This window comes from Papio anubis, chromosome 19 (genome assembly GCF_008728515.1).
Source record: "Papio anubis isolate 15944 chromosome 19, Panubis1.0, whole genome shotgun sequence".
Lineage (NCBI taxonomy): Eukaryota > Metazoa > Chordata > Mammalia > Primates > Cercopithecidae > Papio > Papio anubis.
In genome coordinates, this window is record NC_044994.1 from 25,353,029 (window position 1) to 25,376,023 (window position 22,995).

Sequence of the window (22,995 nt, forward strand, 5' to 3'; positions counted from 1 at the left end):
CAGTTGTTTTTTAGAGTCTGACAACATTAAGTTTTCCTGTGGCAATTAATAGGATTTCCTACTAAAAGAATAGAAATAAAATTGTAATACTCAAATTCAAGAAATAATAAAATAATAATCAACATGAAAAAAGGCAATAAAAAAGAAAAAAATACAACAAATGTGGCAAATAGAGTAAGTTATGTGGTGGTTTATATCCAAATATATTAGTGATTCATGAATGCACTTAATGGTCCACCCTTGAAAATATTTTCAAACTGAAAAAAAATGTGTCTACATGGTGTTTATAACAGATATATCTAAAATATAAAAACTTCAAAGTATTGAGATTAATTGAAAATATTAATCAAAAGAAAGCTAGTACAACTGTATTAATGCCTTGATTGAGTTTAAGCAAAAATATTCCAAGAGTCAAAGAAGGTCAATTCATAATGATAAAAGAGGTTAATTTGTATCCCAGGAGGATATAACAACTTCAAATTTGCATGCACCTGAGAATATAGACTCAAAATATAGGAAGCAAAAACTGATAAAAATAATTATGTACACAAGTGAGCAATTATAGACGCTCCTCAATACTTGATAGAAAAAGTAAAAAAAAAAAAAATTAATAAACGGAGCAATGCTTCTCAAACATCACCTTGGAGTCTTTTAAAAGTGTAGATTCTCATTTAATAGGTCGGTGTTGAGTCTAATTTTCTGAATTTTGAATGAACACCTGGATAATGTTAATGTTGTGGTATAAAGATTAACCTCCATGCTTAGTAAACTTGATCTAATGGAAGAGTAACAACAGTACACTCAACAAGTAAAGAATGAATGTTATTCTCAATGACATAAGGAATACATGCCAAAAAATGCCATCTTAATTAAGACTAAACAATTTTCATGGTTTGAAACTATATACATTTTTCTCTGGAAAAAAAAAAAAAACTATATACAATTCAACTGGAAAGCGATAATAAAAATTAATTAGAACTCAATATATAAATTTTTAAAATACATATTTCTTAATAACCCATGGGTCAAAGAAGAAATCATGATAAAAATTAGAAAATATATCCAATTGATCAAATATAACTAATCAGGTTAGTTATAAAAGAGATCTATTTATCAACTAAATAGATAATATTTAATTACATGTTGAAATATACATTGGATGTGAGGAAATATAAACACCGTAAGAAATGAATGTTATCTAAGTTGTGGAATTTTGTATAAATTGTATTGATTTTGCTTATATGTATATGACTCTAACTCCCATAGTGACTATAAATTCTTTTATACTAAATCATTGATCAATTTGAATAAATAAAAATATATCATGCAGAATCATAAAGAAGTTATAGTCAACAAAAGGAACTGAAAGAATATCAGAAAATAAATACATCAGGGACAAATGTAGAAAATAAAAAACCCTCAATAAATAATATACCAAAAATACGTAATCTATATATTTAAATATTTCATTTTATTAGTAATCAAATAAATTCAAGTTGAAATATTACATGCTAAGTATATAATTAATTGATATCTAATTTGTTTTTAATCATATCCCATACTGAATTTTTTTTAATAGTTACTTTTGCACACGTTGTAGGTATATTTATTGTTATAAGATGTCCTCAGGCAACTTGGCAATATATATGAAGAGCTTTAAGATGACACAGAAATATAGTACTTTGGAGATTTATACATACATAATTTTACATATATGAAATATATATCTTTTTATTTATATATAAACTTGGTGATGAGACAGGTATGAATAATTTAAAATTTTATTTTTCTCTTAAAATTTTCTGTATAGAAATATACATTACATTTTTACTTAATATTTAATTTCTAAATGCTATAATTAGTGTTTGTGAAAAATTCTTACTTGTAGGCCTCTATGCTTTTTTCATCCTGGTGAATATCTTTATCCATCTCTTCTTTAATTTGCTGAGCCTTCAGTCTGGCATTTTCACAGGCTTCTAAAGCTTCTTCAAGTTCTTCACAAACTTTTCTGTGTAGGTCCATTACCTAGAAATGAAAACATTTTTGCTTATATTTGCACTTAATGGTTAATTAAAAATAATAACTTTAACTTAGTGTAGTATTGATTTAGATTAAAAGTTCTTTAGAAACATGTTCTCCCACATTCAACCTATTGTTTGGTAAGTGTAATTTCAGCCCTGACAGGCATTAACGCTGGGAATGTATAAATGTTACTGAAGAAAATAATTTCAATATCCAAGTTAACATGTCCAAAATGAAATCATTATGTCTTCACTCATAAAAATATAGTTTTATTACTCAAATAATACTTCATTATTTAAAAAGTCAGAAAACAAAGATGAACAATGACAAAGTCACCTGTACTCCTCTCCACTAAGAAAAACCATTATTCTTAGGTTGGTGCAAAAACAATTGTGGTTTTTGCCATTAAAAGTATGCACCAACCTAATATCTTAGTGTAATACTTCAAAATATTCAGTTTTTACTCTTTTTACTGATTAAGAAACATCATACTAATCTCGTGTTTTACTAACAAACATCATACTAATGCTCCTGTCTCCATCTCTTCCTTCTGTCTCTCTCTGTATATCACTGTATCACATTACTTTTATAGTATTCCCTTATATCACACATACTCATGATTTAACTCATTGTCAATTATATGAGCATTATGCACAGTTTGACATGCACAACATATGTATGAGGGACACATAACATAAACAGTACTATGATGAACCATGTAAGGAAATTGCACAATCTATAGTTATACTGCATGTTCTTGAATATTTTCTTCAAACGTACTGTTAAAACAGAATTTTCTGAGTCATAAGGTATTAGCAAATATTTTAAGAATGTTGATTAATATTGGTTGCCAAATTACTCTCCAGAATAAGGGGTAACAGTTTGTATTCTCACCAGTGGAACAGAAGAAAGTCCATGTTTGAAAACTCTTTCCAGCATTTTACATTACTTTTTTCGAATAATATTATTTAAATTGACAGGCCAAAAGGTTATTGTGTAAATTTTACCAGAATTTGATGGCTGTTTCTATAACAATTTTGGAATGATTGACATTTTTACTATAATAAGCCTTCCCGTCTAAGAATATATTATGTGTCTAAATTAATTGTCTCTTTATTTTCTTCAATATGATTTCATAATTATAGTCTTAAATGTCTATATCTTTATAAATTTCGTCATCAATATTTAATGACTCTGCTAGTAAAGGAGTTTTCTGTTTATATTTTTAACTATTTATTGAAAGTATGGAAAAACTTTATTCATGCTAGTAAAAGTATGTTGTATTGGATGGTTTAGTTCTGGTGGACACAAACTTATTTTGAAAACAACAGTCTTCTATTTGATGTTTTAATTATAATAATATTAAAATAATTTTATTTCACAATTTTTAAATGTATATCTTTTATTTCATTTTACTGTCCTATTACATAGGAAAAATCCTCAAAATGATGTTAAATTGTAATAGGGATGTCAGGTTTACCTGATTTGTTCCAATTATTACAGCTTTAGCATTTTAGTGATTAATATGGATGCTTGTGTAAAATAGTTCTTTATTTAAATTAAGGTATTTTTTAAATTTTAATTTTTTATTACAATTGCCAGTTTTTGAATAATGAATACATCTTAAGCATCTTTTGATAAAATTCTATATTTTAATCATGTTGATACAATAAATTACATACCTAGATTTTCTGCTGTTAAACCACTGGCACATTGTTATAATAAATTTTTTTGGAGTAATATACTTTTCTTTTCTTATATTGAAGAATTCTTTGGCAAACATTTTATATAATTTTTCAAATATGTATTTATTGGTAACTTATATATGTAATGTTATTTTTGCAGAATTTCCATAAAGTTTTGGTATTGAAATATATCACCTTCATTTAATTAAAACATTTCCCTCCTCTTCTTTGGACTAAATATTTAAAACAATATTGGAATTATTCATCTTTTACAGGTTAGATCATATGCAACTGCAGTATCACCAGCTTTAGGGTTTATTATTAAGTGCAATAATTCGATATTTTATTTTTGAGTTTCCCTTTGATACTAGAATAATATCTACATACAAGATTTTTCTTGTGGTTAAGGTATTTTTGTAGTACAATTTTTTTTTTAGTTTTATGGGATGGTGATCTTACAATGCATCTTTTGAAGTTTATCCTTTCTAAATTTTCTTAAGTTTATTTGTTGAAGTAAAACTTATATAGTATAGAATGGGACAAATTAAAGTGTACAATTCAGTGGCATTCGGTACATTCACAATGTGGTACCAACATGAGCCTTTTCTAGTTCCAGAACATCTTCATCATCCCAAAGGGAAACCCTGAACTCATTAAATGGTTACTCCCTAGTCTCCCCTTCCTGTTTTAAAAGATTCTCCTGGTGGGAAGACGCAACGCAGTGAAACTGGGCTAGATGAAAGGCAGAATTCTGTTACTTACAGCTCCAAAGGAGAGATGGCTACCAGGTAGGGCCGTGTTAGGGGTTTCAGCTGGGGACAGGTTAGCAGCAAGCTGGAGCTATAGGGGACAGCTTATGGGTGGCAAACAGTGGAGGTAGGTAGCTAAATTTCAGAAGATCTCTGTGGAGTGGCTAATTTTAATCATTTCAGTAGACTCTGAAGTACAGTGGGTTTCACTACTTGTTTGGGGCCTCTGTTGAGAATAGGATGGGTACATAGTGGTGTGGAATGTGAGGGCCCAGGAAGGGGTTGGAGATGTGGGTTTAATCAGCTTCTCAAGAAAGGGAGGGCCAGCCTTTAGCCACGGCCTCAAAACTGAGTAAGACAACACAACACATTGTGTACTCTAAGAAGTAAAATACGTGCCTTGGCTACTCTGTCATGCCTGGAACTCTGGAGGGGCTGAGTGTCCTTGCAAGCCTTGTTTTATGGCCTTAGCATATCTAGAGACATGTGGGACCTTGATTTATATTTTGGGTATCTATGAGGCAAGGGATTCCCAGAGTTGTTTACTCTAAAGGGGGCAACTCTTTACTTCCCACTCTGTATCCTGTTGTTTTGGGGATTTTTTTCAATTCTTTCTTTCTTGTTTTGGGCTTCTAGTTACCATCTTTGTCTGCTAACTTATACTGCATATATTCTCGGTTACAGAAAAAGGGGATTTAGCAGCCCTCTGGCCTAACTTGAAGGCAGCCTTCTCTCTCATTCCAAGGCTTCCAGTCTACCTCCCAGGTATTGGGGTGTGCACTTAAAGAGGTATAGCAGACTCCCTTTGTGAAAACCCAATTAGCCCAAAGTATCAGTCCTTTCACATGTTGTAATGCAGCAGCATTTACTAAAGCCCAAGCACACTGGCTAGGAGTTTTGAATTTTTTAAGCAACCAGGTAACTTCAGTAGGCCTCTAGCCAGGGCCTTAAAACTAGGTCAAGATTGCATAATAAAAAAATAATAATTTTAAAGAGTTTTAAAATGTTATTACGAACACAACATGACAAACAAAACTTGATATTACATTTCCCCCAGCCCTACGCAGTCATTAATCTTTCTGTGTCTATGGATTTACTTATATTGGATCTTTTATATAAATGAATTATGCAATATGTGACCTTTTGTGTCTAGCTTCTTTACTTAGCATAATGCTTTCACGTTTTATTCATGTTGTAGCATGTATCAGTACCTCATTTCTTTTTATGGCTTAATAATATTTCGTTCCATTGATATATCACATTTTGTTTATCTCAGTAAATAAACATTGGGCTGTTTCTTTTGGTTATTGTGAATAGTGCTACTAACGAATATTTATGTACAAGTTTTTGCTTTTGCTTTTGTTTCTTTAGTCTCAGCTTTTGTTTCTTTTAGATATATACCTGGGAGTAGAATTGCTAAAGAATATGGTAATTCTGTGCTTAGCTATTTTGGAAATAACCAAAATGTTTTCCATAGCAGCTACACTATTTTTGCATTCCCACCGGCAAATTACAGTGGTTCCAGTATCTCTAGGGTATCCTTGTTACTTTCCATTTTATTTTTAATCCTATCCTAATGGGTATGACTGGTATCTTATTGTGGTTTTGATTTGCATTTTTTAAAGACTAATGATGTTGAACATACATCTTTTCATGAGTTTGCTGCCCATTTGTATGTCTTTCTGAAGATATGTCTATCTGTTCACTACTATGAACAGATATACAACAGATATATGTATGTCTGTTCATGGCAAGTTCTCTGTTTATTTTAAATTTAGTTGTTTGTCTTTCAGTTGTCAAATTATAAGAGTTCTTTATATACTCTGGGAACTACATCAGTTTGAGATCATATTAATTTGCAATGTTTTCTTTCATTCCATAGGTTGTCTTTTTACTTTCTTGATAGTGTCCTTTGATGCAAGAATGCTTTTAATTTTGACTAAGTCCAATTTTTCTATTTTTTTTCTTTTGTTACTTGCACTTTCGGTGCCATATCTAAGAATCCATTTCCAAATCCAAGGTCCTAAAGATTTATCCCTAGGTTTTGTTTGTTTGGTTTTTTGACACAGAGTCTCACTCTGTCGCCAGGCTAGTGTGCAGTGGCGCCAACTCAGCTCACTGAAACCTCCACCTCCCAGGTTCAAGCGATTCTCCTGCCTCAGCCTTCTGAGTAACTGGGACTACAGGCCCCTGCCACCACGTCCAGCTAATTTTTGTATTTTTAGTAGAGACGGGGTTTCACCATGTTGGCCAGGATGGTCTCGATCTCTTGACCTCATCATCTGCCCGCCTCAGCCTCTCACAGTGCTGGGATTACAGGCGTGAGCCACTGCGCCTGGCTATCCCCAGGTTTTCTTTTAAGAGTTTTATAGTTTAAACTCTTATATTTATGTCTTTGATTCATTTTGAGCTAATGTTTATATGGTGGGTGGTAGGGGTCCACTTTTACTCTTTTTAATATATATTTGGATATTCAATGTCCCAGCATCATTTGTTGAAGAGGCTACACTTTCTTTCAATAAATGATTGGTCTTGCACCTTGTCAAAAATCAATTAGCCATAGATACATATGTTTATTTCTGAAATTTCAGTTCTACTTTATTTATCTATTTCTTTATACCTTAGGCAAATATATTTTGCTTACTACAGCTTTGTAGTAAGTTTCAAAATTGGAAAATGTGACTTCTCCAATGTGGTCTTCTTTACAAGATTATTTTTGCTATCTGGAGTTCCTTGCAATTCCATATAAATATTAGGGTAGGCTTTTCCATGTCTGCAAAAGATCATTGAACTTTTGTTCTGGATTGCATTGACTTCACAGATATTTTTAGGTGCTACTGACACTTTAACAATATTGAGTCTCCCAATTCAGGCATACAGGATGTCTTTCAATTTATTCAATTCTTATTCAATTTATTTCAGCAAAATATTACAGTTTTTCTACACAAATCTTTCATCTTCTTAAAATTATTAGTATTTTATTATTTTTGATGACCTGTGTATGGAATTGTTTTCTTAATTTTTTTTGGATTGTTCACCACTAATGTACAAAAATACAACTGAGCCTTATGTGTTGAGCTGAATTCTGCAAGTTTGCTAAATGTGATTTTTAGCACTAGGAGACTGTTTTGTGAAATCTTTGGGATTTTCTATATATTAGATCATGTCCTCTGATAATAAAGAAAATTTGACTTTTTAATTTCTAATGTGTATGCCTTTTATTTCTCTTACTTGCCTAACTACTCTGGCTTGAACTTTCTGTACAATGTCAAATAGAAGTAGTAAAAGTGGGTATCCTTCTTTTATTTATGATCCTAGAGGAAAAGGTTTAAGTCTTTCACCATTATGTTTAGTATTACCTGTGGGTTTTACAAAAATGTCCTTATTCATAGTGAGCAAGTTTTCTTCTTTTTCTAGTTTGTTAAGGGTTTTTATCATGTAAGAATTTTGGACTTTGTCTATTGTTTGTTCTTCAACTGAGACAATCGTGTGTGTGTGTGTGCCTTTATTTTATTAATGTGGTACATTAAACTGATTTTCATATATTGTATTACATATGTATTCCTGGGATAAATGCCATTTGGTCATGATGTATAATCTTTTTAATATGCTGCTAGATTTGGGTTGCTAGGATTTTGTTGAGGATTTTTGCATCTATATTCATAAGGTATATTGGTCTATAATTTACTTCCTTGTGATATATTTATCAGGCTTTAGTAACTAGGTAATGCTGACATAGATGAGTTAGGAAGTGTTCCTTTCTCCTCTTCCTCTTCTTTTCCTTTTGGAAGAGTTTGAAAGTTTGAGAATTATTAGAGAGTGTGTGTGTGTGTGTTTGCTATAATTCACTAGTGAATCCACTTGGTCCTGGGCATTATTTATTTATTTATTTATTTTGGTGGAGAGGGGAGGTGGTTAATTACTTATTCAATTTCTGTGCTTGTTATACACCTGCTCAGATTTCCTATTTCTTCTTGATTCCATTTTATCTAGGTTATCTAATTTGTTGGCAAGAATTTTTACAGTCTCAATGTATGTATTTTTATTTCTCTCTGAGGAAGTATTTGGGCCTCTCAGTGCTCATAATTCTGCTTTTCATTTTTGAGTATTGTCAGTTATGCTCATTTTACCAAAGAAAAATGTGTTTACTTTTACTAAGATATCACTTTCCTTCTACCTTATATTAGAGAGTTTTCATATTTTGGCTGCATGACATTTATAGCCTTTCTTAATAGCATCTCAATTTCATGATGAGGAATTATTTTTTCTTGGGGAATTACTTTCCCTTGCATTGTACACCCATAGTGGATGGTTTCACAGAGTTTATGGCTCACACTACAGAAGCCAAGAGGTCCAAACTCTCATTTTGACCCCTGGAATAGTTAGAAGGTCACCAGCTGACTTAAAGGCAGGTAAGCAGAAGCACTGATCTAGGAATTTAAGATGTAATGGAGTAGCACAATAATGATGAAATAAAAGAAGGGCAGTCATTGCATTAATGGTCAGGCTTCTCTAGAGAAACAACCAATAGGAGCGAGGAATAAGCGGGAGAGAGAGAGACTGATTTTAAGGAAAAGGCTCACACTATTTTGGAGATACAAGTCCAAAATCTGCAGGGTAGGCTGGCAGGCTAAAGACCCAGGGGAAAGTTGCTGTCCCAGTCCAAAAGTAGTGTGCTTACAGGATTCTTTCTTGCTCAGAGGAGATCAGTTTTTGTTCTGTTAAGACCTTCAGTTGATTGCACAAGGCCCACCCACAATATGGAGAATATGTTTTACTGTAAATCTACCAATTCAAATGTTAATCTCATCCAAAAAATGTACATTTATTGAAAACATCTGGAATAATGGTTGACCAAATATCTGGGCATCATGGCCCCATAAGTTGACAATTAAATTAACCGTCATTTTAGCCCTAATAAGCTTTACACAAACGTTGCTTTTTTTTTTTTTGGTCTGCTAGAATGAATCCTTTCTTCCCATTCACAAGCCTGATCTTCCAACTGCCCAAAAACTCCACTTGCCCTGCTTATTATGTACCCAAGTTCACTATCAGGGAAAAACACAGTAAAACAAAGGGATACCAATTAAAACACATATAGACAAAATTTTAAAGAATGACAATAAAAATGTTAACTAAATTGTGAGTTATACCAGTTAGGATTGAGTTTTGCTGTAAGTTACAGAAATAAACCAAATAAGTTGCTTAAACAAGCTTGCAGTTTACTTTTCTCTCACAGAAATATATCCGACTATCCCTTTGCTCTTCAGCCATCCTGAGTTGTGGCTTCCATCCCCAAGGTTGCTTCATGCTGTAAAATGGAAGTTAGAGCTGTAGCTATTGTATCAAGGTTACTGGAAGTTTAGTAAATAGCTTATTTGGCATTTTCTAAACTTCCAGCAACCTAGGTATGATAGCTGAGGCAAATGGCCAAATAGACTTCCTGGGTGAGGCAGTCTATTTCAAAGATATTTCATGGAAATCGCAGCCAGTAACTGCTACCTACATCTCATTAGAAATACAATGAGAAAAGGGAAATTGAGAAATATCTTCCAGCCTGTACACTGTCATCCAACTGTATAGGGGTCTATTACTAAAAAAGGAGGACAGTACTTGTATTCTTGTCCACAGTGGAGAAATGAGACTTCAGTATTGCCACTACTCCAGTAATAGAAATTGTTACAGGCACTCTGAAGAACAACTTGATGTTATCTAATAAAATAGTAAATGTGTATAACCCACAATCCAGTAAATACCTAACTAGGTATATAACCCCAATAGGAAAAATTTACATGCAGCTACAGAGGAAGGTATTCATGTGTGATTATTGTTTACAGTCAAATAAGCAGTTTTGTTGCCAGATATTGGAAACAACTCAGATGGCCAACAGAAGATGAAATGGTAAGTAATTACATTGTGAAATATCTATTTGATGGAACATTGTAAGTAAAATGAATGAACTAGATCTATACATATCAACAGTAACTTGATTAAACTAAAAAACTGTCTGATTAAAAAACAGGTTGTAGAATATTCTACAATGTATGGTACTGTTTGTGTGATTAAAAATATCATGTATTATTTATCAGCACACATGCATATATATAATTATACAAATTTGGCTTATAGACACATTAAATTCATTACAAAGATTGTCTTTGGTAAAGGAGGAATGAAAATGGAACTGTTGAGGGGAACACAGGAGACATTTAACAATTTGTTTCATTTACTTTAAAATGTTCAAAAATAAATATAATACAAACCTAAATTTGTTCATTTTGTGACAATTATCAATAAATTATTTTCATATTCCATAATAGGAGAGTTAAATATCTAATTAACCATTAAAATACTTTTATTTCATTTACATATTTTCATCAACAATGAAATTATATATTTTACCTGCAGTTTTGCTCAGTATGATTATGGCTTAAAATAAAAAACCCACAATTTTATTTTTCTGAAGTTCCTGCTTTGTTTTGAGACGGTCTCACTCTGTCATCCAGGCTGGATTGCAGTAGCACAATCATGAATCACTGCAACCTCAACCTTCAGGGGTCAAGCAATCCCCACACGTCAGCTTCAACCTCAAGGGGTCAAGCAAACCTCCCACCTCAGCCTCCCAAGTAGAGGAGACTACAGTCATGAGCCACCACATCTGGCTAATTTTTGTATTGTCAGTAGAGATGGGGTTTCACCATGTTACTCTAACTGATCTCTAGCTCCTGGGCTCAAGCGACGCACCCAAAGTGCTTACCACACAAAGTGCCGGGATTCCAAGCATAAGCCACCACACCTGACCTTACCTGGCTATTTTACATCACCAAAATTTTACTAGAAGCTTGACTAAACATGTTTAATAATCTTAAATATAATGGTAAGAAAAGAAGACATAGTTAAAATGAATACCTACAGTTGGTAATGTGTAGAGATAAAGGGTGGGTCAATTTTAAGAAGAAAAAAACCTTTAAAGCTGTGTTAATTTCTTATGGTTGAAAAGTTTTTGCATAACTAAGTAATAATTTATGAAATGCTCATGCATTCGTTTATTCATTTACCTCCTTTTTTTTTTTATAATGGTTCTTCAGATCTTGAAGTTCCTGATTCCGCTTAGAGTCCAGTAGAGGGCCATGTTCATTCATGTAGTCTATGTCTGCTTGAATCTTTGCATTTGCTTCTTCTAACTCCATCTTTTGTTTTGCAAAATGTTCTAGTTGATTAACTTTATCTTCAAGATGCCATTGTAACTCTATAACATCTCTCAAACAGGCCTCATGTTCTAGATATAGAAGGATAAGAACAAAAGAAAATCTGATTGGAAGAAATATTTGATAATACATAAATATAAATCATTTTAATGTCAGAAATTCCTTATCTGTGAATCAATTTTTTTTTTTTTTTTTTTTTGAGATGGAGTTTTGCTCTTGTTGCCCTCACTGGAGTGCAAAGGTACGATCTTGGCTCACTGCAACCTCTGCCTCCCAGGTTCAAGCAACTCTTCTGCCTCAGCCTCCCAAGCAGCTGGGATTACAGGCATGTGCCACCATGTCTGGCCAATTTTGTAGTTTTAGTAGAGATGGGGTTTCTCCATGTTGGTCAGGCTGGTCTCAAACTCCCGACCTCAGGTAGTCCACCTGCCTTGGCCTCCCAAAGTGCTGGGATTACAGGCATGAGCCACCGCGCCTGGTCGAATCTTATTACCTCTAAAATAAAAGGTACTATAAAACATATTACTTTCTTAATTCATCATCAAAAAGATTAAAATATATGTTTCATAAGATAATAGTTATTTTACTATAAATCCTGTTTATGCTGTACGGTCAATGCATATTCTGATCATTCTATAAAGTACTCTATGTAACTGCTTCAAAGTGAGAACTGCAAGAGTCGAGGCCTTCCAAAACCACCTAGAAGGAAAATGATGAAATAAGACTTACAAATATCAGAACGAAAAAGGCAAAAGTGATTATTATTTTCTTATAGAAAAACACATGAAATAGTGAAATGAAAATTATTACAAATAAGATAGTTCATGTAAAAGTAATATAAAAAATGCTTGCCTATATATAAATATGTTCAAAACAGAATATCTCACAATAGCAAAACTAAAACATAAAATAAACTACATAAATCTATTAATAAACCTAACATGAACTGGGTAAGGTCTGAAAGGGGAAAGTGACAGCGTGCTACCAAACAACACAAAAGTGAATTTGAATAAATGAATAAAAATTCTTTTTTTTTTTCTGTATAAAAATATTTGAAATTTTAGGTACAGGAATTTCCTCATATTAATGTATAAATTTAATTAAATCCCAATGAACAGACAAGGACAATTTTAGAAAAATTACATTGAAAGATTTTCTCATTATATTAAGTTCTAGCATTAACTGGTTCTTGCATTCTTGGAATAAAACTAAGTGGGTTAGTTTATTTTCTTTTTAATCATTTTAAAATAAATTTCTTGGTGGAATTTACTGATGTCTTTACTTGGGATTTTCTGCATTTATACTTGTAATTTTGGCCTGTATTTTTCTATATTTGTACTGTGATCATTTAATTTTGATTTATAATTTATGATAGCTTCTTATATCAGCTGTAGTTTCTTTTGATTTCTTTTCTCTAAGGTGTTGTGGAAGTTTGAAATTGTATATTAAGCCCCATGGCCCTATGTATATATTTATTTTGTGAGGAAGGATTTTTAGTTACTGGGTCAAAATCATTCCTTTAATGATTATATGAATATTTTGGTTATCTATGTATTCAGCAACCTATTTTTCTCTGTAAATTTATTTACTTTGTCAAAGTTTCAACATTATTCAAAGAAATTCGTTCTTAATGTCATCATCACTATTAATCACTGCTACATCCCTATGTATTTTCACTCCTAATCTGAATCAGTTATACATTCTCACTGTGTTTTTCATTTATTGTGCCATTGGTTTTACATTATGCTCTTTCTAGTGAGCCAACTTCAGCTTTGCATCTCTTCTGCATTATATATTTTTATTATTTTTCCATTTTGTTATTGGGTTTCTCCTTTTTTCTTTGTATTTATTTTGCTTTTTGTCTAACTTCTAAACTCATATTCCTGGATAATTAATTAAGTCCCTCTTTTTGATGTAACAAAAGCTACTGATTTCTCTTTAATGACTTGGATTTTTCCCATATGTGTAATGATAATTTTAATGATTTTTTAAATAAAATACTTCTAAATATTTTTTATTTTTTGATACGTGCAATGTTTGATAACATCTTTTTTTATGTTTTTTACCCTCACCAACTAGACAGCAAGACTTTTGTTCTAAAGAGTCAGACATTATCTTGTTAAATATTGCCATTATTACTTTCATGAGGATCTTCTATTAAATATTCATGATGCCCTCTCATTCTATATGCCTTGTTTTAAATATTTGACTTACATTTTTCTCTCCTTGTCTTGATGTGATACATTCCATGCAATTTCTTCAAATTTTACAGTTAACTATTACTTCTCTGAGTCTAATAAACAATTTAACCAATCATTAAATTAATTTTATATATTTTTCATTTCTCATAGTTTTTCATTTGTATATTTTGCTTTCTTTAAAAGTTTCTTGTCCTTGCTTTTTAAACCTTTTTATTTCTTGAAATGTATCAAACAGTTATTTTATAATATCAGATATAATCCTATATCTGACACATTTTGAGTAAAATTATATGGTCTGCATCTACTGATTCACACCCATTGAACCTAGATCTTTGTGTGTTTTATGATTTTTAATATCGAGCTGCTTCTTTTCTTGGAACTTTATCTGAGATAAATTTTTAGTGCCTGGGTTGAAGTTTTAGTCTTGCAGAGCAAATTTGCCTTTTATCCCGTCAGTTGCCTGACTTTACTACTAACCTACAGAACATTTAAATGACATTCTCCACTGAACAGTTTTTAAGCACACAGACAGCAGGCAGTGGGGGGTCACAAATCTATTGGAGATTAGTACATTACAAATGCTTAGGAAGCATTGTTTTCCTCCATTGTATAAGAGAAACAAACAAGTTTCTTGGCTGCTCAAGCTGAGCTGCAGGTTTATTCATGGTTCAGTCATAGGCTGAGGATTAGACCTTTGGATTCTCATTTTTATGTCCTGATCTCTGATTAGACTTGTCACTCTGGGTGAGACTTAAGCTTTATTTCCAGTATCCTGTACCTTACACATACACCAAAATGGCAACTCAAGGACATCAGGGTTTCAAGGATTCCCCCAGGGCTAAATCTAACACTGATGTCTATTTATTTCCAGAAATTTCCATTCCAAACTTAAATGTTGGCCATGCTACATTTCTTATGTTCTTGACAACTTGTTAGTGTATTTTAAATTTGAAAAATTAAACTACATGAGCAAATCTGACAATTGAAATAATAACTTTGATATGATTGGTTTATTTTCTGAATTAATAGTTAAAATGAACACCCTATTCTCAACAAGTCAATGAATAACTAGACAGAAAATTCTTAAGGAGAGAAAACACTTGAACAGCACTATCAACCAAATTGACCTGATATTTATAGATAGTCTATATATATATAGACTATATATACCCAACAACAGCAGAGTATATATAAATTTGAACTAAACAGAACATTCTCCCAGATAAAATTTTAGGAAATTTATAAACTACAAATAATTTAAATATGAATGAAACATTTAAAAATGTTTCTATGGCCTTATAATATAGTTTGAAGTCGGGTAATATGATGCCTCCAGATTTGTTCTTTTTGCTTAGTCTTGCTTTGGCTATGCAGACTATTTTTTGGTTCCATATGAATTTTAGGATTGCTTTTTTCTAGTTCCGTGAAGAATGGTGATGGCAGTTTGATGAGAATTGCATTGAATTTGTATGTTGCTTTTGGCCATCTGGTCATTTTCACAATATTCATTCTACCAATCCATGAGCATGGGAGGTGTTTCCATTTGTTTGTGTAGTCTAAGGTTTCTTTCAGCAGTGTTATGTGGTTTTCCTTGTAGAGGTCTTTCACATCATTAGGTATATTCCTAAGCCTTTTTTTTTTTTTCCAGCTATCGTGAAAGGGGTTGAGTTCCTAATTTCTCAGTTCGGACGCTGTTGGTGTACAGGAGAGCTACTGATTTGTGTACATTAAGTTTTGTACACAAATTATCCTGAAACTCTGCTGAATTAATTTACCAGTTCTAGGAGCTTTTTGGATGAGTCTTTAAGGTTTTCTACGTATACACTCATGTTATCAGCAAACAGTGGCAGTTTGACTTTCTCTTTACCCATTTGTATGCCCTTTATTTCTTTCTCTTATCTGATCGCTCTGGCTAGGACTTCCAGTACTATGTTGAATAAAAGTGGTGAGAGTGGAAATCCTTGTCTTGCTCCAGTTCTCAGGAAGAATGCTTTCAACTTTTCTCTGTTCAGCATAACGTCAAAACAGCATGGTATTGGTATAAAAATAGGCATGTAGACCAATGGAACAGAATAGAGAACCCAAATAAGCCAAATACAGCCAACTGATCTTCAACAAAGCAAACAACATAAAGTGAGGAAAGGACACCCTGTTCAACAAATGGTGCTAGGATAATTGGCAAGCCACATGTAGAAGAATGAAACTAGATCCTCATCTCTCACCTTATACAAAAGTCAACTCAAAATGAATCAAAGACTTAGATCTAATACTTGAAACCATAAAGATTCTAGAAGATAACACTGGAAAAACTCTTGTAGACAATGGCTTAGGCAAAGACTTCAAGACCAAGAACCCAAAAGCAAATGCAACCAAAACAAAGATGAATATATAGGACTTAAACTAAAAAAGCTTCTGCTCAGCAAAAGAAATAATCAGCAGAGTTAACAGACAACCTACAGAGTGGGAGAAAATTTTCACAAACTATACATCCAACAAAGGACTGATATCCAAAATCTACAAAGAACTCAAACAAATCAGCCAGAAAAAAAAAACAAATAACCCCATCAAAGAATGGGCTAAGGATATGAGTAGACAATTCGCAAAAGAAGATATACAAATAGCCAACAAACATATAGAAAAATGTTCAACATCACTAATTATCAGGGAAATGCAAATCAAAACCACAATGTGATACCACATCACTCCTGCAAGTATGGCCATAATCAAAAACTGAAAAACATTATAGATGTTGGCATGGATGCAGTGAAAAGGGACCACTTTTACACTGTTGGTGAGAATGTAAACTAGTTCAGCTACTATGGAAAACAGTGTGGAGACTGTTTTAAAAACTAAAAGTAGATCTCCCATTTGACCCAGCAATCCCATTACTAGGTATCTACCCAGAGGAAAAGAAGTATATGAAAAAAGATACTTGCAAATGCATGTTTATAGCAACAAAACTTGCAATGTAAAAATATGGAACCAGTCCAAATGCCCATTAATCACTTAGTGAATAAAGAAAATGTGGTATATATACCTTGGAATACTACTCAGCCACACAAAGGAATAAAATAATGGCATTCACAGCAACCTGGGTGGAATTGGAGACTATTATTCTAAGTGAAGTAACCCAGGAATAGAAAACCAAACATCATATGTCCTCACTCATAAGTGGGAGCTAAGATATGACGACTCAAAGGCATAAGAATGATACATTGGACTTTGGGGACTTGGAACAAGTTTCTGGGGTGGCAACGGGTAAAAGACTACACATTGGGTACAGTGTACATTGCTCGGGTGATAAATGCACTGAAATCTCAGAAATCACCACTAAAGAACTTATTGATGTAACCAAACACCACCTGTTCCCCCAAAGCCTAATAAAATAAATAAATAAATAAATTTCCTAGCACAATATAATTAAATTAGCCGTAACAGAAATTTTTATGAAAATTTCAAAATAAATGTAAATTAACCAGCAACTTCTAAATAAATAATAGATTCCATAAGAAATCTCAGGGAAATTTTAAAAGATATTCTAAAGTAAATAATAATGAACTCACAGCATATGAACATTTATAAAATACAACTAATGACATTCTGAGAAGAAAATTTAGAGCATTTAACTGATAATTCTAGAAAATAAAAAAGGCATCAAGTAAATAATCAAAGCTTCTAATTTATAAAAAGAGAAATATAGCAGGTTTAAATTATTCCCAAAGCAAATAAGATATGGGCAATCAGAGGAAAAAATTCAATGGTATAAAAGCTGAAACATAGTAATCAATAAAGGAAGCAAAAGTGGACTTTTTAAAAAGATCAACAAAATTGACAAATCTTTTGCTGGAATGACCATGATATAAAGACACAAGGCACAAATTACCAAAATTAGGAATGAAAAAGATACCATCACTACTACTATTACAGAAATATTATAAGAGAATTTCATGAAAAACATTTAGGCAAGCAAACTAGATAACTATAGTGAAATGGACAAATTCTTCAGAAGCTATAAATTACTGAAAATGACTCAAGAAGCAACAGAATATGGAAGAGACCTTGATATGTTTTGGCTGTGTCCCCACACAAATCTCAACTTGAATTGTATCTCCCAGAATTCCCACGTGCTGTGGAAGGGACTCAGGGGAGGTAACTGAATCGGGGGGTGGGGGTCTTTCCCATGCTCTTCTTGTGATAGTGAATAAGTCTCATGAAATCTGATGGGTTTATCAGGGGTTTCTGTTATTGCTTCTTCCTCATTTTTCTCTTGCCACTGCCATGTAAGAAGTGCCTTTCATCTCTGGCCATAATTCTGAGGCCTCCTCAGCCATGTGGGACTGTAACTCCATTAAACCTCTTTTTCTTCCCAGTCTTGGGTATGTCTTTATCAGCAGCATGAAAACGGACTACTACAGTAAATTGGTACCAGGAGTGGGGTGTTGCTGAAAAGATAGCCAAAAATGTGGAAGCGACCTTGGAACTGGGTAACAGGCAGAGGCTGGAACAGTTTGCAGGGCTCAGAAGAAGACAGGAAAATGTGGGAAAGTTTGGAACCTCCTAGAGACTTGTTGAATGGCTTTGACAAAAATGCTGATAGTGATATTAACAATAAGGTCCAGGATGAGGTGGTCTCAGACAGAGCTAAGAAACTTGTTGGAAACTTGAGCAAAGGTGACTCTTGTTATGTTGTAGCAAAGAGACTGGTGGCATTTTGCCCCTGCCCTAGAGATGTATGGAACTTTGAACTTGAGAGAAATGATGTAGGATATCTGGTGGAAGAAATTTCTAAGCAGCGAAGCATTCAAGAGGTGACTTGGGTGCTTTTAAAAGCATTCCGTTTTAAAAGGGAAACAGCACAAAAGTTCAGAAAATTTGCAGCCCAACAATTCAGTAGAAAAGAAAAACCCATTTTTTGAGAAATTCAAGCTGGCTGCAGAAATTTGCATAAGTAGCAAGAAGCCTAATGTTAATCCCCAAGAACACAGGGAAAATGTCTCCAGCCATGTCAGAGACCTTCATGGCAGACCCTCCCATCACAAGCCTGGAGGCCCAAGAAGAAAAAGTGGTTTCGTGGACCAGGCCCATGCTGTGTGAAAACTAGGGAGTTGGTACCCTATGTCACAGCCACTCCAGCCATGGCTGAAAGGGGCCAACGTAGAGCTCAGGTTGTGGCTTCAGAGGGTGGAAGCCCCAAGCCTTGGCAGCTTCCACATGGTGTTGAGCCTGCGAGTGCACAGAAGTCAAGAAATGAGGTTTGAGAACCTCCACCTAGATTTCAGATGTATGGAAATGCCTGGATATCCAGGCAAAAGTTTGCTGCAAGGGTGGGGCCCTCACATAGAACCTCTGCTAGGGCAATGAGGAAGAGAAATGTGGGGTTGGAGCCCCCAGTAGAGTCCCTACTGGGGCACTGCCCAGTGGCGCTGTGAGAAGAGGGTCACCATCCTCCAGAGCCCAGAATGGTAGATCCACCCACAGCTTGCACATGTGCCTGGGAAAGCCACAGACACTCAATGCCAGCCCATGAAAGCAGTCATGAGGGAGGCCATACCCTGCAAAGCCACAGGGGTAGAGCTGCCTAAGACCACGGGAACCCACCTTTTGCATCAGTGTGACCTGAATGTGAGACCTAGAGTCAAAGGAGATCATTTTGGAGCCTTAAAATTTGGCTGCCCCATTGGATTTTGGACTTGCATGGGCCCTGAAACCCCTCTGTTTTGGCCAATCTCTCACATTTGGAACAACCATATTTACCCAATACCTGTACCTTCATTGTACCTAGGAAGTAACTAGCTTGCTTTTGATTTTACAAGCTCATAGGCAGAAGGGACTTGCCTTGTCTTAGATGAGACTTTGAACTGTGGACTGTTGGGTTAATGCTGAAATGAATTAAGACTTTGGGGGGCTGTTGGGAAGGCATGATTGGTTTTGAAATATAAGGACATGAGATTTGGAGGGGCCAGGAGTGGAATGATATGGTTTGGCTGTGTCTCCACTCAAACCTCAACTTGAATTGTATCTCCCAGAATTCTGACATGTTGTGGGAGGGACCAAGGGGAGGTAACTGAATCATAGGGTCCAGTCTTTCTCATCTTATTCTCACGTTAGTGAATAAGTCTCACGAGATCTGATGGGCTTATCAGGGGTTTTTCCACTTTTACTTCTTCCTGATTTTTCTCTTGCCACCACCATGTAAGAAGTGCCTTTAGCCTCCTGCTGTGATTCTGAGGCCTCCCCAGCCATGTGAAACCGTTAAGTCCAATTAAACCTCTTTTTCTTCCCAGTCTCAGGTATATCTTTATCAGCAGTGTGAAAACAAACTAATACAGACCTAAAACTAGGAAATAAATTGATTTACCTATTAAAAATTTACTGACAACTTTGGGCTTAAACAGTTTGGCATGGATTAAAAAAAACTCAGTAAATGACCCTGGGTAGAAAAATAATGACTTCAAGGAAATAAAAAACTCTAACTTGAAACTTAAGAAGGTTTAGAGATCACAATTCAGCTAAGAAATTAGTATGAAAACTGATCTAGAACCAGTGAAACTCCTAGGATTCTAGTAGAGACAAAAAGTAATCCAAGGCTTATTGGATTTCTACAGAATATAATTAACAATTGAAGATGAGATTACTATGAAATATGTTGAAATCATAGAATAAACTCAATATCAGGAATAGTTATAAGAAACAAGATATGATAGATTTGTTGTTCACTACCCTCTCCCTTGGGATAGAGATAACTTCTTATCATATAGATTCTTGGTTTGGATGTGATACTTATTTTGGCTATGTCCCCACCCAATCCCAACTTGAATTGTATCTCCAAATGGATGTGAGAAGTGAAGGTATGCCAGCTCCAAGCTGACATTTTGAGCAGCATACTATGTTTCTATTCACCCATTTTGTATTCTTGCAATTTGCCACATGAAAACCTTACTCCTGGGAAGGTGCTAGCAAAGTGGATGACAGACACATGAAGCTGTCCTGAACCCAACATACAGCCTTGAGCCAAGGCCATTGGATATACGGCCTGAAGAAGAGCTTCCCTAGCCAACTCACAGAGCCATCAGCAAATAAGAAGATGCTTATTGTTGCAAGCCACTGAGTTCCAAGGTGGTTGTTACAAAGCATGATTGTAGTAATAACTGAATAATTAACAAGACAAAACAATTCAAAACGAAATGGAAGATTTAACATTCCATTAATTACTGAGACCATCTTCCATAGCAGTGGCATTCTGGTGAGCATTTATATGGGACATAATGATCTTTATAATCTATCCTTTCCAAAGGTCATCTCTTACCTTCCCAGACTTCTTTTTAGCAGTCTTACATTCATTTATTTTCAAATTCCCTGACACTCTGCTTTCCTTTTTGCCACTTTCCATATGTTTCTTGAGCCATTTCTCCTTCTTCAAAGAGTACTTAAAATTCTGCCCACTGGGGTGAGTAGCTTTCACCCTTCCCATCAAGTGACTGGAATGCAGTAATTCTCCAAATTATGTCTACATACTATTCAAATTCATTCAGAAACCAGGGCTGTGGTTTTTTTTTTTTCCTCTTTCATCAGATTGTCATAGGAAAGTACCCATGGAGCCATAGTGTAGATTATGGGAAATACAGGGAATATATAGAAGCAGGTACAATGGGAATACCCGAGGAGCCTGAGTCACAAGTTTAGTTGTGTCTTCAGATAATGTTTGGGTACAACATAATATAAGCACACTTTTATTTTGCAAAGGAACACTGCTATGCATATCCAACTTTATAATTTGTAGGATCATATACTACCAAATTCACGATGGTAAGCTTATTTCTAGTTATCTTTTTTGATAGGGAAAACAAAAAGCATTTGCTAGATAACTGGCTACATGTTGGATGGCAAGGGCTGTCATTTTCAGGAGAGGCATGCAGTCAGCTTAAAGTGACCAGATGGAGAGCGGGGCAGTCAGTGCTATAAATACCCCTGCCTCACCCATCTCCATTATCTCCCCATGGTCTCTTGCCACTGATTCTCATTGGTTGAACCCAACAGGAAGATAGAATGCAAACAATATCTTTGATGCAGTCCACTATGAATCAGCCTCCTGGGTCACAAAACAAAAGATATAAGTGGGATTGGGGAGTTGGGAGGAAAGATAAATCTGTAGGACTGACCAGAAAATATCTAGAAAGAAGTGAGTTTCCTTAATTTTATTTTTGAAAAGTATCTAAATTTATAACAAATATAATACTTAAGTTTGTTAAGGAGATTAAAATTTTTTCCTGTCTTACAAGCTATATACTTTTGAGAATCTAAAGACTATAAAAATATGACTTTATACTTTGTAAACAAATTCATAAAATTTAGAGATTATATTCTACATAAATAATATAAAGGCAGAAGATTCCTGAGAACACATTACCTGTAAGGAATATGTTTCAAAGAGAAAGCTATTAACTTTAAAAAATACATAACCATAATGAATTTAAATTTCATTGCATATAGTGGCTACTTACATAAAATAGAGCAGATGAACATAAATCTGTTTTCTAAGTGGATCTTTTATTGATTAAAAGAACCCAACAATAAGTTGTCACCCATGACAAATATTTATTCCATAGTTCAAAACACATTTATTAAGTAACTATAATGTGCACACATGTATCTCAACTTAAATTTATTTCAAGAACTCCTAAAGTAGAACTGCTAGAACTACAATATCTAAGTACTATTACAAAGGGTATATGAGATTATATATAAATTTATCAGCAAACAATTCAATAAAACCTTCCCTCCGTATTTTTTCTACTACTACTAACAAGGAAGAACCTCCCAAACAATTAGGAAAATTGTGGATGACTCCTGTCAATGTGAATAGAGTCTGTCAAGAATCTACAGGGATCCAGAATTTCCTAGGGTGTCTTTTCTGACACTGTGGTAGCCTCATTGCCTCTAAAGCGCGTACACACACACACACACACACACATATATATTTATAAATTATATAAATCTACTGTATTAGTGGAGCATACACAGTATAAATTCTATTCAAAAAGAAAATTTAAAAAATGATAAAATTTACAAATATAAATAAAAGTTCTAATCTTTTCTTGCAACTCTCTGGAATTCATATACCCTACTTTGG

At 34.0% G+C, this 22,995-nt stretch overlaps 1 protein-coding gene across 9 annotated transcripts in view; it reads right to left on the minus strand.

The window, feature by feature from the left end:
* CCDC178 (coiled-coil domain containing 178) overlaps positions 1-22,995 on the minus strand; it is a 513,950-nt gene that overhangs the window by 399,393 nt on the left and 91,562 nt on the right. For all 9 annotated transcript variants that reach the window (XR_002518666.2, XM_021930027.2, XM_017951655.3 and 6 more), the window contains 2 exons: positions 11,515-11,735; positions 1,883-2,025 (listed from right to left, as the gene is read on the minus strand). Coding sequence is in view for 8 of the 9 variants with exons in the window: in XM_021930027.2 (XP_021785719.2) it covers positions 1,883-2,025; positions 11,515-11,735 (364 nt within the window). In the remaining variant the exon portion in view is untranslated. The remainder of the gene's footprint in view (positions 1-1,882; positions 2,026-11,514; positions 11,736-22,995) is intronic.